This window comes from Vitis vinifera, chromosome 11, assembly GCF_030704535.1.
Source record: "Vitis vinifera cultivar Pinot Noir 40024 chromosome 11, ASM3070453v1".
In the NCBI taxonomy this organism is placed as follows: Eukaryota; Viridiplantae; Streptophyta; class Magnoliopsida; order Vitales; family Vitaceae; genus Vitis; species Vitis vinifera.
The window spans coordinates 1,561,783-1,582,288 of record NC_081815.1 but is presented as its reverse complement, the minus strand read 5'-3'; the positions used below and the strand labels follow the sequence as shown (position 1 = coordinate 1,582,288).

General features: G+C 32.3%; 2 protein-coding genes across 3 annotated transcripts; both read right to left on the bottom strand.

Annotated features, from left to right (window-relative positions):
* Positions 1-3,257: 3,257 nt before the first annotated feature.
* On the bottom strand, positions 3,258-3,963 carry LOC100266443 (uncharacterized). The gene has a single exon (XM_002281287.4). It carries the CDS (start codon positions 3,747-3,749, stop codon positions 3,399-3,401), a length of 351 nt encoding a protein of 116 aa, XP_002281323.1. The 5' UTR covers positions 3,750-3,963; the 3' UTR covers positions 3,258-3,398.
* A 1,596-nt stretch (positions 3,964-5,559) lies between these two features.
* LOC100266364 (diacylglycerol O-acyltransferase 1A) lies at positions 5,560-16,131 on the bottom strand. 2 transcript variants are annotated; one of them, XM_019223167.2, is made up of 17 exons: positions 16,066-16,131; positions 15,593-15,963; positions 14,530-14,610; positions 14,274-14,347; positions 14,064-14,139; positions 13,067-13,134; positions 11,722-11,845; positions 11,176-11,274; positions 9,193-9,294; positions 8,957-9,093; positions 8,320-8,401; positions 8,179-8,199; positions 7,547-7,609; positions 7,357-7,404; positions 7,020-7,082; positions 6,690-6,743; positions 5,560-6,216 (listed from the first exon to the last, which is right to left on the bottom strand). In XM_019223167.2, exons 2-17 carry the CDS (start codon positions 15,941-15,943, stop codon positions 6,103-6,105), a joined length of 1,557 nt encoding a protein of 518 aa, XP_019078712.1. In that variant the 5' UTR covers positions 15,944-15,963; positions 16,066-16,131; the 3' UTR covers positions 5,560-6,102. The 2 variants fall into 2 exon arrangements, with proteins under 2 accessions (XP_019078712.1, XP_002279345.1); XM_002279309.4 differs by having other exon boundaries at positions 15,593-16,131.
* Between the last annotated feature and the right edge of the window lie 4,375 nt (positions 16,132-20,506).

Below are 20,506 nucleotides of genomic sequence, written 5' to 3'. Positions count from 1 at the left end.
TTTCTCAGCGACCAAAGCAACCGCGGCCCTTATATTTTTGATACTGCTATAGTCCCTGAATCATTGCAAGGGGTGATTACAACAATTATGATTTTCGGTACGCATTTGGTTTCTTGCTCTGCCTTCACTGGTTTCTTTTTATAAATTCCCAATTTCAAATCCTTCTGGTATCAAAAAATGGCTTTTCACAGAACAACAGGAACTTGATGATGACTAGGGTTTCTTCACTGTGAATGAAGAACTCGATGATGGCTAGGGTTTGTTCGCTCTGAATGAGCTTTATGCTCCTCCAATGGACAATAATGCATGGCTGTTTGATCTTTGATTCATTTGTTAAATCATAAATGAAGCTTGAGTTAGCACAAAAGTGGAAGTGAGTAGATTGAATAACGCCTAATAGCATGGATACCAGTTCATTAATTATAATTTAGAAGAATTTTGGTAAATGCTGCAAACTGCTGTGTCCCTGAAATTTAAAAAAATCGCTGAATCTTTCTGTGGTTTTTGCTCTCTGAGCTTCATTTATTTATTAATTAAATTAACACCTAAGATGACTGAATGGTTTGTGTTTGTATCTCGGGAGTTTTTAAGTGTGACAAAGATCTTGTTTTCTTGTTGAGCCACATGTATGGAACTAAAATTAAACATCTTATGGGGGTAGGAAATACAAAGCCATGTGTTTATTATTGCTAGAGTAAGGTATAATATATATATATATATACATTGTAAGATTAAGGTGATGTTTGTTTTTTTACTTAATTTTAAATAGAACCTTAATGCTTAACAGTATTAAATATTAGGTTGTTTGTTTTTATAGTATTTTATTTCTATTAAACATTAAAAAGTAAAAAAAATCAATATGTTATTTTTTCTATTTAGAAAAAGCTACATATTTTGACTTTTTCTATTTAGTAAAAAGTTTATAATAAGTAATGAAAAAGTAGAAAAACAAACAACCTAAATTCTAAAACTAAATTGCTTTCAGCAAAAAGCTAAAAAAACAAATACCACCTAAATCTTAATAGTTTTTAAGAAAATTGATTGTTCAATATGATATTAAAAATTTAGAATTATCATTAATTGAACATCTTACGCTTAAAACTGTTCACGTGGAATATAAGGTGGCTTGTGAGGAGAGCGTTAAGGGCATAATATATATTGTGGACCCAAATCTTAGTGACTTACGCTTTTAATAAAATTAGGCACTTAAACATTTATAATGCCATCAATACCTTCCAAGAATTCCTATGTGATGCAAATTATTTTGAAAATCTCGATATACTTTCGCCCAACTTTTCTTTTTAAAGCTCTCTAGCTAGCATTTACTAAAACATCACATCCCCACCAACCTACCATGTTCCTGAAAGATCACCTTGATTAATCAAGATATGCTAGCCAAGTGATATAGAATCATATTCCATGTCAAAACAAAGTAATCATGAGTTGCAGGGGAATAATAAAATATATGGCTACCAACTTTGGCAAGTAACTGAAGAATCTTGGAGGGAATGGGATTTTGCCCATATTAAGGCTGAATTCATAAGCCATTTATCTTAATGGTCCTGGAATGAACTGGTTTGATTCTTTGTTTCTTTCCTTTCACTAGGGTTTGCCACCTTTACCTTCCTTTGACCTATATTCGTTTATCACGAAAAAATTCAGTGAATCACCATGTAGGGTTTCGAATGTTCCACCTAGTTGTGTGTCAACAACAGGGATAAGCAAGTCACCAAACCACAAAATAAGTTAACTGATAATGCCAAAGGAACTCCAGAAATCACCATAGCAACCCCAAGAAGAGCACAGAGATCATGGTAAAATATTCAACTGACACTCTGTAATAAGAAACAAAACCACAAGAAGAAATGTAGTCCCCAGTGGAGCAAAACTCTCATACATGATCAACTAGGAAGTATTAGTAACAAACCCAACACCTACTTTCTTTAATAGCAGGAGAGGCTCTTCCAAGAACTATCATATATAGGACTGAACAGCAGAGCAGAGCAAGGATTCTTTGGTTGGAAACCCTCTTAGCCTCTTCCAAACCCCCACCCCTCTCCTTTCAAACAAAGGGAGAAACACCTTCTAATGAGGTTGAATTTTAAAGTATCGAGGGGGAGTTGGACTGTGAATGAAGAATAGTTGGGAGACGGGAAATCAAGCCATTCAGGTAAACATAACAAAGATGTCTTTGCTCATTAACAAGGTGTCTCTACTCTTGAGGAACTAGGCAGCTACATACCAAGTCCAACTGAAGACTAAAAACTACAAATCAAACCATATACTGGAAAGAAGGGTTATCAAGCAAGGTACAAATGTTAACTTTCAAGACGAAAATCCAACCACATAGAGATTCAGAGTGTACAAGTGGCCTTAGAACTCAGAAATAATACTGAGCCATGGTAATCTTTTGGAACACAAGGTTTTGGCAATACATGCTACACCATAAACACCTCCACCTACAAACTAATGAAAAGGAGAGGAAGCCACAGAGTGCTAATAGTCTGCACAACCAAAAAGCCAGAACTTTTATAAATGATACCAAGAAGAAAGCCATAGCAATGTATCAACTGCTTAGGCTGACTATTTCAGTCCCTGCTCACCATTCAGCTCCATCAAGGGACTATCACACTTTTCAGCTTCAACAAAGAAATCAACTATACAAATCAATGGAAATTCACAAAAAAGAAAAAACTAAAGGCTTCCCTATATTCTGTAAGGACATAGTAGTTCCCATGAACTTTCAAAATAACATGGCCAGAATAGTAATGGATTTGCACAAGAAGATGCAGAACAATCTCAAGATACAAAGCTAGAATTAACAAATAAGTCGGCAGACAAAAATCTCTTCATCAAACCAAATTTTACATATCATTCATGAGCAAACTATGCTACACCATAAGCTTAAAACCTGATGCTACACCACAGTTTCTTTGAAAACCCAATTTAGGAAGCGAAGAGTGCACAACTGCTGCAATCCAAAATCAATATACTTTGGAATACCCTATATTCTGAGCAAATCGGTTGCTTGAATCCCGAACTTTAAATGAGTAAACCCATGTCTTGTACCTGACTGGAAGAATTAAATTCTGTACGTAGCAACCAAAACTTTGGATTCGGAATTGAGGCCTCCATTTCCATTTCCAATTCCAATTCAATCCAAGCAACCAGAGCCTAAATCCAGAGGCCAGAATCAGTTTTAATTCTCAGTACCCTAATTTACAAAATTAATTCATTCATCAACACACCACATACAATAAGAAACAAGGCATGGAACTCCATTCTTCTAACATTAACACCAAATTTAAAGATAATGGTAATACATTCCATAAGTTACAGTATCAAGAAGAGGAAGAGGAGAAGAAGATAATATTAATACCCAAGTACTGCAGAAACGATCACCACCCATGGATCACTCTGGTGTACCTATCCTTGAGCCACCTGAAGCTCTTCTTCAGAGAGCCCTTCATCTTGCCCTCAACAGCATAGACCTTATAGCTGGCAACCCTTTTCTTCCTCTGCAACTCAGGATCACTGAAACTCCAAGCCTTGGAGAGAGACCCATTAGTGGACTTGCCCTTCTTGAACTTGGGGTCATTGCCCATCTGGGCTTGGGGTGGATAAGCATATGAAGCACTGTAACACCTGAGATCTTGCATACCAGTGGAAGTGGGTCCTCCCCCTCCCCCATGGTAGCTTTCCATCTGCATTCTTCCATCTCCACATGATTTCGATCTGAAATCCTCCATCAAATTCAAGCTCCCTTACTCTCAACAAGCCAAAAAAAGAGTCTATGAATTGCCCCACTTTCTTCACTCAGCAGAGGCCGACGCCTAATACGCTGAGGCAGTTTTCTTATATGATTCTGTCAACCGCTGCCCCATCATACTGCCGTTCCCGTCGGTGCCACAATGAGGGCCCACGTGACCCTCACGTGACCATACGGATATTTCCCACTTTTTCCTTTTCCTCTTTTTTAAAGAAAAAAAAGATTAAAATAATGAAATGGATAGTGAAAGTGGCGGTGGCATATAATTTTTATTATATTTTTTTTGTAAAGAATATTATTTTGAAATGTCTTTCCTAAGCCTGTCTTATAATGTCGCCATTTTTCTTAACACATAATTCTCTTTTTGTCTTATAATGTTACCATTTTTTTTAACCACCGCTAAAATAATTTTATTTTATTATGTTTATAATATTCCTTTTTTTTTATTGTTATATTTCAATATTATAAATATTGGCATACCCACTCCATCTCTGTATGAGATAAAGAATAAATAAATATGAAGACTAATGTGAATTTGCGTTATCAATTTCATAGTATATTCCAAAGTTATCACAATATATGTATGGTCTAACTTGTCATAGATAACGATTTAATATTTGTTAAAGTTTTTAAAAAAAAAAGTTGATGTAGAAGTTTAACTTATACCGAACTCCATGTGAGACATTGCATTAATTTAATTTTTGAAGACAGAAGTTTAATTTATATCAAACTATATGTGTGACACGGTGCATTGATTTATCACAATGATGTTGTATAAGTGATTAAGACAATGATAAAGATTGTAAACTTTATATGCAATCATAGTTGGTTACTTTGATGAAGATATAGATTGACTTAATATACTTGTAACGAATTACATTGTGTTAGACACTCTTTTAAAAAAGAAAGTCAATTGACAAAAATATTTCATATAGACAATAAACAAACTATGTTGTACGACATTGGGAAAAAATGTTTGACTACTTTTTTGGGGATGAAATGGCAAACATTGTGATAATTTACGAGCCACTTTGTATGGTTCTTCAAATCAAGCATTTAGAAGTTGTTATTGGAATGCCCTTTGTATACAAGCTAACTTGGGCTATAAATGGCACACATTGAATTCAAAACATCATAGATGAATAATGGGATAAAACATTTGGTCATCCACTCTATGTAGAGTGTGATTTTATTTACTATAAAGTTAATAATTACTACAAATCTTGATATTTTATAAATTGAATAATGATAATTTTCTCATTATTATATATTTAAATTTGTCATACCATCTCAATCCAAGGTTCCAATACAAAAGAGTTAGTATTGACCTCAATATAGTTAGACCATCCATACGTCGTCTTTGCCAAATTAGATCGTATTATCAACGGGTTTAATCAATTTGAAAATGAGATAACTTCAATAATGCCATATAAAAAAACTCATTCTAATTACAAATCTATTTATTCTTATGTTTGTAAATTTACTAAATGTTTATATTAAATATCAATGGAGTTTCTCATTCATGGAGAGGCAATGGAAATAAGTCGAAAGAGCTAAGTATGATATGACCATACCTACGATTAATCTTATGAAAATTCCATGTCATGGTATCCAACAAGATTGTCTTCCTCATGTATCCTCTAACCACATTGATTAATTTTTATCTCATAAATATTGCTTGCCAAAATTTTAATCAGATATTATCACTATTTCCATTAATTCCCATAAAATCCACTCTCTCTCTCTCTCTCTCTCTCTCTCTTCATTTATCTATTATTTTGAAAAAGAGATTCTGTGATTCTTTTCCCCAATGGTCATATACAAGAAAAAGAAGATACAAGCCCACTTTCCAGAAGGTGAATTGTAATCTCTGGATTTGATAGAGACACGTTTTCCTAAAATAAGAAAGGTATTTGCTCGCCCATTTCATCAAACATGAATCGAGCAAAAGAAATTCCACGGCATATATTAACAATTATGAAGAAGTGTAGAACTTCAACTTCCCTTGCAAACCCTAATCATCTTGCCGGAGTCGGCCAAAACCATAATAGCACTGAGCATGACTCATTTGCAAATTACCACCACAGATATTCTGTCCACCAATTGGATGTATCAAAATTTGCACGTTGATTCTAAGTTCTCTGCTCAACAAGAAAAATACATGCAATGACATGTGAAAACTGCAAGAGGCTATCCAAATTGGGTGATGCAGCAGGACAGAGTTAAGTTACTCTTGAGAAAACAATGGCACTGGATCAGGGACATGTAGGGCTATATAAGTTCTCCATAAGTGTCGCGGCCAAACCAGCAAGATGCTTTAGGAGGAGTTGAATTCAGAGGCTTGATTCAGTTGTCTCTTTTCGATTCATCAAGTCATGGTAATATAGAAGCACACACATTGGCTGACCAAGAATGCTGAAAAACAGCCAGAAGATCATATTTCCCACCTGGCATTGAAAATATAATATGATTTTAGAGCTCTGATGAGGAGAACTGAAACTAGACTTGCAGTTTTTTGATAGGTGAAACTGAAATCTATTGGGTAGTGTATGGAACTGTAAAATAAAGGTGATAATTCAATTATATGTTTCTGAGTATAATTCACAGTACAGATTTGGTTCCTGACATAATACCTATTTATAGTTTGGATTAGAGGTTATCTGGCTGGTGTCATTTGATATTATTCCACACAAAGGCATGGACTGTAGAAGGTTACTAAGAGTATTTGAAGGAACTTCAATGAAGCCCCATGGGTAGGCCATCATTAGAAGGCTTGGATGTTCTAGGTTCCCAGCAGACTATTGCTGATAGCCTGATACCACACACCCAACCCCACACCTATCCACACACAAACAGAGTTCTAAACTAGAAATTCATATAAAGTCGGAATTAGTCCTCGATATATGAAATGAAGACTTACCATAGAATTTCTGAACTTATTTTGCAAGTAATTTGTGACCAAAACCAAGGGAACCTGAGTGCAAACCAAAACAACAATTCTCATCAGTTTCTTGTCAAGCACCAATTTTCAATAAACTAATGCAAGCCAGAGTGCAAACTCATTTCCTTCATTTCTCTCTCTCTCTCTCTCTTCTATTGCAAATTGCATACAAAAGTAGCACTATCCTTAAAAGAAAAGAGTTCCAAGGCACTTTTTACCGGTCAGAACTCATGAAGAAAAATATTTTTTTCCTCTAATTTTATTGTACAAGAACAATAATAGACAGAAATATCGCTAGAACAAGGTTACCTGGAACATAATTCCAATGAAAGCCCAAAGCTTAAACATGTGACAAGGTACAGCAATGCATAGCTGTAGAACAAAATCGCATGCCCACATCAATAAATCAATCTATTGGAAAAACATAAAATGGAAGGCAACAAATATATGTAGACCACTAAGACTTAAACAGAGAACTTCCTTATTCATTTCCCTGTGGGATGCTGATGAGCAAACAGAACATGAGCATTTAACATGATTGTAATAGAAAAAACCATAACAAAATTAGGTGCTGAATATAAAATGTTACAAAAATGGGGAAAGGAGAATATCATTATCCAATAAAAAGTAGAATTGAACAACGAACCTCATGGAATATGGCAGATATGGCAAAGGCAATCACCACAGAAACTCCCTGAATCAAAAGCAAATGGAAAAAATTAAGGCAGAATTTTAAAAAGCCATAAAAAATTAACGATGGTAAAAGTAGATCAAGGTGAGAGAGAGATTCATGAAAACCAAAGAGTTATTTAAGTCTAAACAGAAAAGCTGACTACCTTAGATATCCCATTCCGTAGACATGGAAAATAGAGATGGCGAACCATCCATTTATGAACAGGCTGTAATCAATAAGAATAGCATCAGAAACATGCTTTACCAACTCTAATGAAAATAAAAATTATAATCATAACAATAACAATATTGTGCTTTACCAACTACGATTCTTTGTTTTATTTTCCTTTTCTTTTTCCAAAAGTTGGGGTTTTGAATTTGTTATCATTCAGAAATAGTCAATAAGTTTGAAAAGTGATGCAGCCATTGTCATTAAATTTGATTCCAACAAAGCCAAAAAGAGAACAATGAAAAAAGCACACTACAGATGAGTGGTCCCACATCCCTCTACATTCACTCAGCCAGCAAGTTATGAAAAATAGAACCATCAAGTCAAAGCAGATTAACAGTGATAAGGCTAGACCAATTAGAGTTAAATCTTTTACATCAACCTCAGAATCTTGTACAATTGAAACAAGAAAAGCCAATCTAGGCATTTAATGATACATTTTATAATCTATCTAGAGGAACATAAAATGTGACTACAATACCAAGAAGACAAAACCTAAAGCAATAGGCTACACATATTGAAGCGACAGCCACAAACGAAAACTGAAACTTGAGGCAAGTGACATACCATATTCCACATTCTCCAATACTGATCCGTAGAACCAGGAAATGCATACAACAAACACAAATAATAGTCAAGCAGAAGTTAGAAATGGATGGCTTGAAACACAACTTAAGGAAAACACTTCACAGAAAATAAAAAACCTACCTCCTCAACTGTTTTTGCATTCCACCAATCTTTATAGAACTCACGGTCCCCAAAACGAAGAAGCTCAGCAAGTATATTTAACCTATATAATTGCAACACTGCATCTAAGTATGATATGTCTTAGTAATATGATTCAGACAAATGAAAGATAATAGAATTGGTAAACTCTGTTTATATTTTTATAAACAAGACGCGCATGTGTGCATGTGCACAAATAGGTCAACCTCCATAAAAAAAAGCTGAAAGCAGTCCTCATATGATCAATAATAGCTAAAGAAAAACTGATTCACACCAAGAAATATAGAATTTTCATTCTCTTTGCTGAGGGAGTGGGATTAAGGTGATTGTCTAGCAGAAATAATTTTTAAAAAGAAGATAATATGAAACACTACTCAAACCTGTCAATAACTAGAACTACTATGCATGGTGCATTGTAGAACTAAGGTATATCTACAAATATACTAATACTGAGATGAAAAGGTCGTGCTGTACATACTACTACAAAAATCTACCTCATGTTAATGGTGGAGGACCCAGAAAAAAAAAAAAAAAAAAACATATTTGTCAATTTCTGGAAAGAGGAAAAAAAAAAAAAAGGGAAAAAACCTTCACTAAAAATTGGGAAGATTGGACTCACCAGAGGTGGAAAAAGCAGTAGAACATGCAGAGCCACACATATAAATTTGGAACAGAAAGCTTCAAAATCCTCTCCAATGCATAAAAAAAATTCCCCTTCAAAGGGTGCTGAGAATTCTGAACAATTGGATTAATATACTGCAAAATAATGTCAAAAAGACCATGTTAGAATACCTTCATCAATTTTCTGAAGAAAAAAAAGAAATAGCTCGGAAACGTATGTGAAAAGAAGCTTACCTGTTCTATTATAAATCCCATAACACCTGTAAATATTGCCAACTTGACAAATTGGCGAAAGACCCAACCCTTCCGAATGCATGTGCTGCGAGGATAGCTTGGCTATAAATGAGAATACATCAATATGAAGATAAAAGAACACATTCAATAAATAAGGCATAATAACTATAAACTCCATATTTTAAGAGACCAGTGAAATATACAACTGAATTCAATCATCCTTTTTTATTCTGGATAAGGCATAAAGAAAAAAAAAAACAATAATTTGATATGCGAAGTCAGGTGACTAAAAGTGAGTGAACCACTAATTATAATGTAGTAACTGCAAGCTTAAGACAAGTAAGAGAAGGAACATAACACAAACAACTAGTCACATATATCAAAAGCAGTTCAGAGAGGAAAAAAAAACTAAGTTTGTAGACAGCAAATACCAATTTATTAAGGATACTTTTAATACAAAAATTTGAAATTGTTACTTGATAAAAATATATAGAACCTGGTGTAAATGAAACTTATAATTTTTCAGTAAAGCTGCCAAGATGGTAAATTGGCATTTAAACAGGCTTCATATCAAGGAAAATAGTGTGCAGCAACATTGTCTAAAACATTGCATCAACCTGAGATATACCTCCATGCTTCTTTGCATCAGTAACTTCAGAATGATTAAAACAAAGTGCACCAATATTGCAAAAACATGACAAACATCACATTCAAGTTTGCAATATTCAAGACATGAACTACAACCCCCCAGACCCTATCCCCACCAAAAAAAGAAGGCAGACTAAAATGAAGATCTCTTAAGTCCTCATGAGATGGTCACAGTACAACTAGATTCATATGCATGCATATATGTGCATCCCAAATCTATAGTAGAAGAATCACAAAATATTTTATGTTGCAGATCCTATGCCCAGCACATTAGAATTAAAATACAACTATGGTCATTAGAGGGGAAAATGAAAAAGAAAGACGGCATATTCAATTCATTATTTTATTATTTTTGAAAAGGAGGTAGGTATGTGATTTGTGGAGGATATATGCCATAAACTAGCAAATGAAGTTGGAAAACAGTTTCAAGCATTTGATAAAAATGAAAAAAGAAAAAAAGGATATGCATTTGATAAAGAAAAACGAAACGATATAACACCCACATAAGGATAAGAAATTGCAACTAAGATAAGCTGAGAACTTGGTAAGGATTTTGAATGATTTATAGAGGGCAACAGAGAATCCCTTTCTAATAGGCAAAGCTAAAAGATATGATTAGGCAGGAAGCAACCTTGAAACCTTGGAAGAATCTTGGGTTAAGCTTAGGGGCTCCAGGTCCAGAATTTTAAAGATTTCTTTTAAGGGAATTGCAGTCAAATTTCAAGATGCAGCCAACAATAAACAATTCTGTAATATGCACTTTCAATTCCATTTGGAATGATTCTGTTCGTTATAGACACGACATTCACTGCTTCAATGGACTTGTTATGACTCCTTGGTGAGCCTAAAATTGATAGGATCCAGAATCTAGTGTGCTCTCATATTTTTCTCTGTTCTTCATGGTCAATGTTAGCACATTTTCCTCTGTGACTGGGACTTCATGCCTGTGATGCTTGCATTTCCCTAAAAAGAAGCTCTGGATAGACAGTAGAGATAGGAACTCCTAGCATCTGTAGTTCATGAATAATAATGCATTGACCCCAAAAGATTATCTTTTGCAATGAATCAAGTAACAAAATCAGCCCTATCCATCTCCATAATTACAATAAAATGAATTTGTAGACTTACTACAGTATATAAATAAAGATATTTCACACAATCTTTGAATCAAGAATCAGCTAAATACCCTGTATGCATATATAAAAATGAAACCAATGCAGAGATTGCAAAATAGGTGCACTAACACATCCTAGTTGAACTTTAGTGTGCTCATAATGTTTAGATATGCATTAGTAGATGAAAACCTCCAGGGTTTATTGGTTGAAGCGCAGTTACCTGGTAACATAGCGTGGGGGCAACCATGAAGTATGCCAAACTCTTGAAGTTGACATCATAAGGGTAATCCATATTCAATGAAGTGGACAAGTCATCCCCCTAACATCACAAGAATGATTTTATGAAATGAGGAAACAAGTATTTATTCAGCTACTCATCAGAAAAGATGATTGCAGAAGATTAATCATTTATCTGTTTGTGTGTGTGCATATGTGGAAAGAGAGACACCAACTGTTTTTTAATTCAAATAAAGAAAACAAAATTTCCATGAGAAGTTATTGATAGAGAACTAAGATGCATCTGATGATTATAAAACCATCTTGCTTTCTCTTGTTAAAAAACAAAGGTAAGAAATGATTTCATTGGCAAAATCTATGAGTTTCATCAAAAGAAGCTGACAGAGGCTTTTAGGAAAAATCTGTTTCCAACTTTTCAACCCCTTTTCTCTGCTAATTTTTTGTTTATTAATAAAGATAATACCATTAGTATAACAAATAACTTCATTTTCTTTCAAAATACAGATACTGAGGGACAGAAATCTCATACCTTATCAATTAACTTGGCAACTGCTCTCATGTCATAATTTGTATGTGCAAAAGATACCAATTTTAACCACACAATGCAAGCAAAGAGCATTAGTGTGACACCAGAGAGAACAGCTGAATCACACCTGCACAATTTAGAACCATATAGTAAATAAATCATGTTCTACCACTTTTTTTCGTATCTTTAACAAAGGAGAATGCATTACAACAGGTCAAGTTACATGGCTAATCTACCTCAACAGATGGTCTATTTGTCACAACTGAAGGTGAATTGACTATTTCTTTTCAATGGTATCATTAAGCACTGTCATCTCATCCACTGTCATTTTGAAGCCACTATCACTTTTGAGCTCTTATGATCTCCAAAATTGTTCAAATATCATGCTGCATTCTCAATTACATTCCAAGAGGATGCAGGAATAAGGTGATCTATAGGGTTTTAGAGCTTTCGCTTATAAATAGGTGCCATAGCAGCACTGACACGGACTTCTTGTTAATGAAGGAAGCCTTTGGTTTTTAAGTTCTAAAACAACTTTTGGGTTTTCTTAAATTACCAAGCCAGTAACCCACTATATAATTCAGGAACTTAGGCTTTGATAGAGAACATAGTTTTCTCTTTCTTTTTCCTTCTAGTACTTCTGATGCTTTCGGCTGCATCAATACTATGATAAAAGATTCCAGAAGGAAACTGTTGTCTGGCAGATATGCATAATATAGTTCTAAGAACAAATGTTTGAAGGAGATCAATATATACTGTCAGTATATCAGCTCCTGATTCATCAGTTGCTACCAGAGCCAAAACGGTACACAAGAACCATGCTTGATTGTTGTAGAAATCTTGGTGGTAGAAGAAACCCAAAAAAAAGACAGGGATAGCTACCATAAGGCATATCATAGAATATTTGTATCAGTTTATCAGTTGTATAGACAAGGATAGGAAAGAGCTTGAGATCCTATATCTCTTGTTGGATTCTACTTCTTATACAACTTTCTTTGAGTTTGTGGTTAAAGTTACTAAATTTTTAATTGACACGCAATTAGGATTCAGTTGCAAGCTAATCTTTTGGGTTTGGCCCCTGAGGCTTAGTTCATGTGGTAAAGGGCCGGGGAAGGTTTGTGGTAGGTTCCAGTTTTCAGTCCAATAAGGACAAACATTTACCCATCAGAAAAAGGCTTTCTTTTGGGTTTGACACAGAATTGAGCATCTGAATCAAAACCACCAACCTAATTCTCGGGCATGATTCAAATTTCATACCCTCCTGAATGCAATTGGAATAAGCAAATTAAAATTAGGAAACAGGGAACTAAAATATGAGTGTGATCTAAAAGAAAAGAACAAATCTAACCTTAGAATCACCAAAACTGGAAACAAAACTGCAGCTGTAGTAATTATGATGTGAAGAGAGACAACAACCTGCATCATTAGATTGGAAGTTAGCTATTCATTGCAGTTTAAAGACTTGATATAGAATGCTATTATTGTGGAGATAACCAATGCATCATGCCTATCATGAACAACCTTAGAAATCCCACTGGTACACAGGGTACTGAGCTCATGTATCATATCCAATGTAGTTTCATAGCATTAATTTATTTAAACAAGAAAAGCTACAAGTTGAAAATGTATATTCATTATGAGATGCTTATAAAACATGTACAAGTTTAAGATTAAAGAAACATCGGATAAGATATCCTAACCCTTTAGAATTAAACATGGAAAGTTTTAGAAGTTCTCAACAAAATGTGGTAATTCAATACAAAATTTATCCACACATGCGCGCGCTCAATGAAATTGAAGGTCAGGTAGTTGTTACCACAGAATACAATAGTGACCCAAATTTTTTTATTAGAAACAAAACTGATTCATTTCTATTAGATTACATTTTAATCTGCCATGAAGACTTAATTTATTTTTCTGGTGTTACGAATGCACAATAACTATGCTCATTAGTTTCATCACCTAAGATCACTTTAACAAGTTCCTTTTCCCTTCATATTTTTACAAATGCTGTTACTCGGATAGAATTCTTGTACATGTGCAAATTTTGATTTGTGGATTACGCAGGGCAAGGAGTGCTCCAGGCAGACCTGAGATGATGTCCAGTGTCCCACGAGATTATAATTAACAAGAAAGGGAACATTTTTATCAGTACAAACCATACAGTAACATTTTCACACAGGTCCATTATTTGGTGGCAGTACATGTTTCAAGGGGGAAAAGGGTATTAACAATACTTTGCTATAAAATGTAGCAAACCACAAATTGCAGTCATCCACCTCATGTATAAACTAGAGCAGTCAACAAAAAAGGGGGATAAAATAATTTGTATATGAATCACCTACCTGCTCAGAGATATACTTTTGTTGAGCCAACTTTTCAACCACAAAAGCAGCAAGTGGAAAGATTGGGAGGGTTAAACTGCATGAGAGACCAGAAAATAAAAGGTATTCTGTGTCAATTAATAGGTGGACTAGATTTATTTCAAATAAGATACACATCACGATTGATTCTTTCACAAATAGAATAAAAGGGAAGCGTTTAGGAAACATTACCAGCACATAAAGAGTGGCCAATCTCTCAATGATTTTGAACTAAACCAAAAACCAGCCCTGATTAACCAACCATACTGCAACAACAATGAGAGATAAGCTGCCTATAGCTGTAGGCTCAAAATTATTTTTAAGAAATGATGTGTCAAGATTTAAAATGAAATTTAAGAGTCAGCTATAAAAAACAAGAAATACATGCATTAAATTATAGAAATCACCATCCAACTGGATTGATCGTATTAGATGGAGGGTGACAAACCTTCATAAGATTCTCAATGATAAGCCGGCTGTTTACAGCTACAAGCACTACTATACAGAGGTTGAAGAGACCCGCATGACTCTGACATGAAATGTCCACTGATGGTTAGCATTGCAATGCTGAAGTGCAACAAGTTTCAAACAAGAAATAGTTCTTAAGAACTTGAGATGCCATGGCTCCTTTTGCAAACAATTTTGCCCACAGCACTGTGAGACATCTATTAACACTACACAATTGTAACGCACATCGGATACCAGACATCCGACAGTTGTTTTTCCTCTTTTTATATTTTTTTATTTTTTAATAAATATTTTTCTATAAGGGTGTGCTTTCATTGAGATGTCAAACCCTCCGGACCAACTGTTATTCCCCCTTCACAAAACTTTTTTTAAAATAAAAATACACTTTGCGGAGGCATACAAAAGCGCATATGAGAGTAACAGGTTTTACACTGCAAACAAGAACAAGTAGTCTGATGATTGACAGACTTTCCAAAAGAAATAGATAACAGACCACTGCAACAGGTGTGCTTTCAAATACCCAGTAGCAAAATAAATGCTCAAATAAGAAAATTAAAAGGAGTACTGGAAGAGGATCATTTTTTATTTATTTATTATTATTTTTTAAAGAAGGTTCTTTTGAGCAAGAATTTACGCAGTTCCACAGTGTGCTTATTCAAATGCCATGTCTTCCAACATGAAATCAACTCTTCTCATGACTCCAATTGACACTAACAAACACCTAATTTAAAAACCTAAAAAATACAGACCGTCCTCGGCATAACAACGAGTCTTCAGTCCAGTCCTGGAACAAATAGAAGACAGTACACAGGACACAACTCAAAGTAAAGGCTAACGCAATTCCCCATTAGCAATGGTCAGATATCGCATGCACCAATTATTCATGAACAAACTCAAAGCAAGGTCCACTGACATTTAACCGAAAAAGCTTGAAGCAAACAATTTAGCAAAATACGTGGCAAAATCTGATCTCAAAAGAAAATCAAATTCAAGTGCGCGCGCACACCAGAAAAAGTATGAATTCGAACCACACATTCACCAACCTGTCTGAAAATGGCGTCAGAACTGAGAGGACTTTCCTTCACTTTCCGGTGAGCCGGCGCACACGGCCGGTACGCGAATTTCGCGGCAACCTCAGCCACTCCGTTCTCCCCATTCCTCACCACCTGACTCCCCGATTCCCCTCGATCACCGCCACTCCCCACCTCGCCCACCGACTTCTCTGCTTCGAGCACCGCCGCCGCCGCCGCCTCCGTCTCCGTCTCCAGCGACGAATCCGCCACGGCCTTCCCCTTCCCGCCGAACCTCTTCCGAATGGAAAAGTCGAGATCTGAATCGGCGTGAGAGCTTGATGACGACGTGGTCACACTGACAGGCGAGTTGCAGATCGCCATGAAAAGAGAATTCTAGAATTCTACAGAGAAGAAAGATGCAGTGTTCATAACAAAAAAAAATGAAAAAAAAAATAAACGAAATTATAGAAAGAACCAAATAGAGATTTGAATTGGTAAGAGACGAGGAAGGAGAGACGGAGTTAATGGCTGAAAGAAGAATGTGATGTAAAGAGTCGTGTGTGTGTCGTAGGATGGTGCGACAGATGATTTTTAACCTTTATGAATATGAAAGCGTAGCACAACAACATGGCCCATGGGATGGAAAGCATGCCTCGATAGCGACCTCATTTAATATCATTTTTTTTAGTAATTAGACAACTCAAGACATTTGAAATTATTTAATTAGTCCATTATTCAATCCAAGACATTTCAAATTAATTATTAGTGACACTTAATTGGATGAGAAACCGACTAAGGTTTTATTTTATTATAGAAAATAACTCCTCAATAGCTATGATTGAATGGGATGAGATCACATTCAATTTAAATAATTTTTTATATAGAATATTATAATGTAATTAAAAAATTATTTATATTTTTTCTTACTTTGCTTAGTAATTATATTTTTTTTAAATTAAGATTTATGTTTGAAAATTCTAATCAAACACTTGAATTTAGAAAATTCACAAAGGTGAAAAATTTTCCACCGCCACAAGTTGGTGGCCGACATCGGAGCAGAAAAACTGTAGACGGAAAATTATGAGTTGAATTTATATATAATTTTGGTGAGAGAAATGATGACAATTCTGACCTTGCCTTTGCCCATTAATAACGTGATTCCCTCTAAATTAAAGGGGGAAATCATGTAATCATCCCCATTTAAGAAAAATTACATTTTTTTTTTTAACTTTTACTTTCGATTTTTCAAAGGATATGTTTTGTTTTTTATTTTCAAATGATATGTATTTTAAGAAAAATAATCATCAAAACATAAAATAATCAACCTTTAAAATAATAATATATAATAAATAATTAATAAAAATAAATACATGATGAATAAATTTAAGAGAGTTAAGACATCAAAATTTATATAATTTTATTAAATAAAATATTTATTTATTTTATAAATCTTATTATATTGTCATATCATTTTTCTAATTTTAAAATTTGATATGAAAATCACAATTGATGATTATAGTTTTAGCTTTCTGCTTATGAACTTAACTTGACAATAGTTTTATTTTATTTTTTTATTAGCTAAAATGTTTGATATTTTTAATTATAGAAGATAAAAACTCGAATGTGATTCTAATATTTTGCTTTATTAAAAAAATTTATTTTTTATTTATATAAAATAAAAATATAATATATTTTCATGAAAAAATATATTTAATTATTTATATTAATTTTTCTTAATTTTATTAAAAATTAAAATTTTTGCATACTTAAATTACATATTGATAAATATAACTTTTGGAAAAAGGTACCACTCTTTTATGAAAAAATTAACACTAAAGTGTGTTAAAAGTACCATGAAAATGGTTATGTTGTTTTTTTAGTATAATTTTTTTAAAAAATTTAATAAAATCAAGAGAAAATTAACATAAATGATTAAATACAATTTTTAATTTAAAATATATTTTATTTTTATTTTATATAAGCAAAAAATTAAAATTATTATCAAGGCAAAATATTAGGGAGAATTACCCAAAAAGGTGGATTGGGCAGAATAATTACTAGAAAGGGTGGTATATTTTAATAATTATTGAGGATGACTTTAATATGTTTAATATACCAAAACTATCATTTAACTAAAACTTTTAAAATTCAAAGCATTTAAAGCACTTCACTTGATTTGTCAATACATTTATGGTACATGGGTCCTACATTTATTGTAATTATTGATATTTAAATTTTAAATCAAAATTTTGGGTTTAACCCTTACAATTATATATAATTTGTTATTTAAATTTACTATTTAAAACAAAAATACTTTTAAAAAATATTTTCAAAATATCATTTATTGTTTTTTTACCTTTTTATTTTTATTCTAATTTTTAATTTTATGAAGAAAAAATAAGTTTTATAATTATATAATAAAAATGATGATTTTTTCATATATATATATATATATATATACATATTAATTTTAAATTGATAAATTATGTTTTTTATTAAATTTAAGGAAGATAAAATGTTTAATTTTTCATTCAAATTCTCTAAAAAGAATAAGAAAATGATAGAGAATGTTTAATCATTTTTTATTTTTATAATAAAATAATTTTAAAAAATTATATGATTTTTTTTCCTTTGCATAGTGTTTTTTTATTTTAATTTTCATATAAATTTTTTTCTCAATGCATCCCGTTGATGATGTTAATATATTTGATATGTTGAATATTAATAAGGTATAAAAGGTGATCCTCAAGATTATTACTTTTATTATAAAATACAGGCACAACAAAAATATGTTATAATTACAATATAAATACATTTACATTACAATAAAACCTAATTAAGAAATTTATTAATTTTTTTTTATAAAAATAGTAATTTTGTATGATCATACCTATATCATAAATAATTTATGAAATCAAATGAAATACTAATTTGAATTCACATAGTTTATATATATATACAAAAATTATTAAATAATTTTAAATAAATGTTGTTAATATATTAATACGATGTGTTAATACCAATAGGATATGAATAAACATTTTTAGAATTATTACTTTTATAATGAAATATAAGTACCACATAAATGCATTATACCTACAATATAAATACACTATCATTACAATATATTACAACATAATTTAATTTATTTTTATTTATTTTTTTCACGTGCTATATTACCCAATGAATAATTATGAGTTATTCCATTTAATAGGTGTGTGTTAGTCAATTGAATATTTATATATTATTCAATTGATGAGTACTCATCAAAATTAATTATTTATTATATTATGATAATAAAGTTTTTAATTGTATGTTTTATATATAAAATGATATAATAACTTTAGGATATAGTTTTTATTTATGAGATATTAAATTTTTTTTTATAGGGTTCTTTAAAAAATCTCAATTTTTTTTAATAAAAAAAAATAGCAAAATTTTAAACAGTTAATAGTTCAAAAGTGAGAACAATTTTTTCAAGCTAATAAATGTACCATTGATTGCCTATCAACCTGTACTTATCATCATGTATGAGCCCTACATCATTTATCAACCAATACTTATCATCATGTATAGGCCCCACATAATTGATAATTTTAATTTATTTATAAATAATATAGAAAACATATTCAAGCGTAAAATTGTCTTCTAAAAAAGTGAGCCTTCATAGTCATTATTTTTTCTAACCCACCCTTTTAGGTAATTCTCCCAAAATATTATAATAGCAAATTTTTTATCTTTTTTAATTAAATATATTAGACATTTTAACTAAAAAAAGTTAAAACCATGATAAGTTAAATTTCTTCATTTGATATTAATTTGTTTATTAATCATTTATTATATATTATTATTATTATTATTATTATTATTATTATATATTTAAAATATTCATAAATAATTAAAATCAAAAGATGAAAGAGTGAAAAAAATGAAATCAAAAATCAAAAGCTAAAATGAAGAAAAAAAGGGAAAAAAAAAACACTGTCAAGCTTGAAAACATTGATAAGTTGATAAGTATTGATAAAAAAATTTGCATTATGATACTTTTTTTTCAGAAAAAGAGAAAAGTATGGTAATTCGAACAGGTCATGGAAAGGAAAAAGTTGAAGGGTAATGTTGGAATTTTGTGCACGTTCCCTATTGAAGTGCTTGTTTTTTCCTGTGAGCGTAACTTTACATAGTACAACCTAAATTATATAAATCGAGGAAAGCTTAACTGCTAAGATAACGGAACACGCTGCTTTCCTCGTAAGTAATACCGTGTTATTCTGAAAGCAAATATGCCATTTGCGCAAGCCATATTTGACCTTATCTCTTTATGACCCCACTGAACTCATCATCAGCCTTGGTGCAGCAGCTTGCGAAGAGTCAAGAGCAATCTGTAAAGATTTGGGACAAAGACGCATCTGAAACATATCCGAACGGAGACCTCATCATCATGCTATGACTGACCGTATCAAAGACTGGCATATTATGGGCTATTGTCATCTGCACCTTAAAATTTCCATTTTTTTTTTCTTTTGATCCAGAATTCCAGAATTAGTGGTTGTTTGATAAGTCGAATTAATATGACTTAGTGACTTAATTCCATCTATTTATTAAAATAATTAACTTAAAGTAATGAAGTTTTACCAAACATTAAGTAAAAATAAGGTGAATAGTTGAACAGAAATGATAAATTAATTTATATTTAGTTTATCATAAAAATTACAAAAAAACTAAATCATGATTAAAATTAATTAAAACTTCATAGAAAAATAAACAAAATGATTTTAAAAAAACTTACGGACACAATTTAACTTCTAAATTCTATTTTTCTTAGCTGTTTTCTTTCTTTTCCCATTTTCCCTGAACTTTACAGAGAACCATACATATAGTTTTTTTCCAAGGAAAGGTGACATATCCTGAACAAAGCATGAACAATTTTCTTGGATCAAGTTCTTA

What these genes read in the sequence shown, in the direction of transcription:
- LOC100266443 (XM_002281287.4), bottom strand. Translation starts at nt 3,749, where the DNA reads ATGGAGGATTTCAGATCGAAATCATGTGGAGATGGAAGAATGCAGATG.
- LOC100266364 (XM_002279309.4), bottom strand. Translation starts at nt 15,943, where the DNA reads ATGGCGATCTGCAACTCGCCTGTCAGTGTGACCACGTCGTCATCAAGC. An exon ending in CCAGTTTTGGTGATTCTAAG is followed by an intron (nt 11,846 to 13,066) that starts GTTAGATTTGTT and finishes TAAATTGTGCAG; the next exon opens with GTGTGATTCAGCTGTTCTCT. An exon ending in CCCCCACGCTATGTTACCAG is followed by an intron (nt 9,295 to 11,175) that starts GTAACTGCGCTT and finishes TCTCATTTATAG; the next exon opens with CCAAGCTATCCTCGCAGCAC.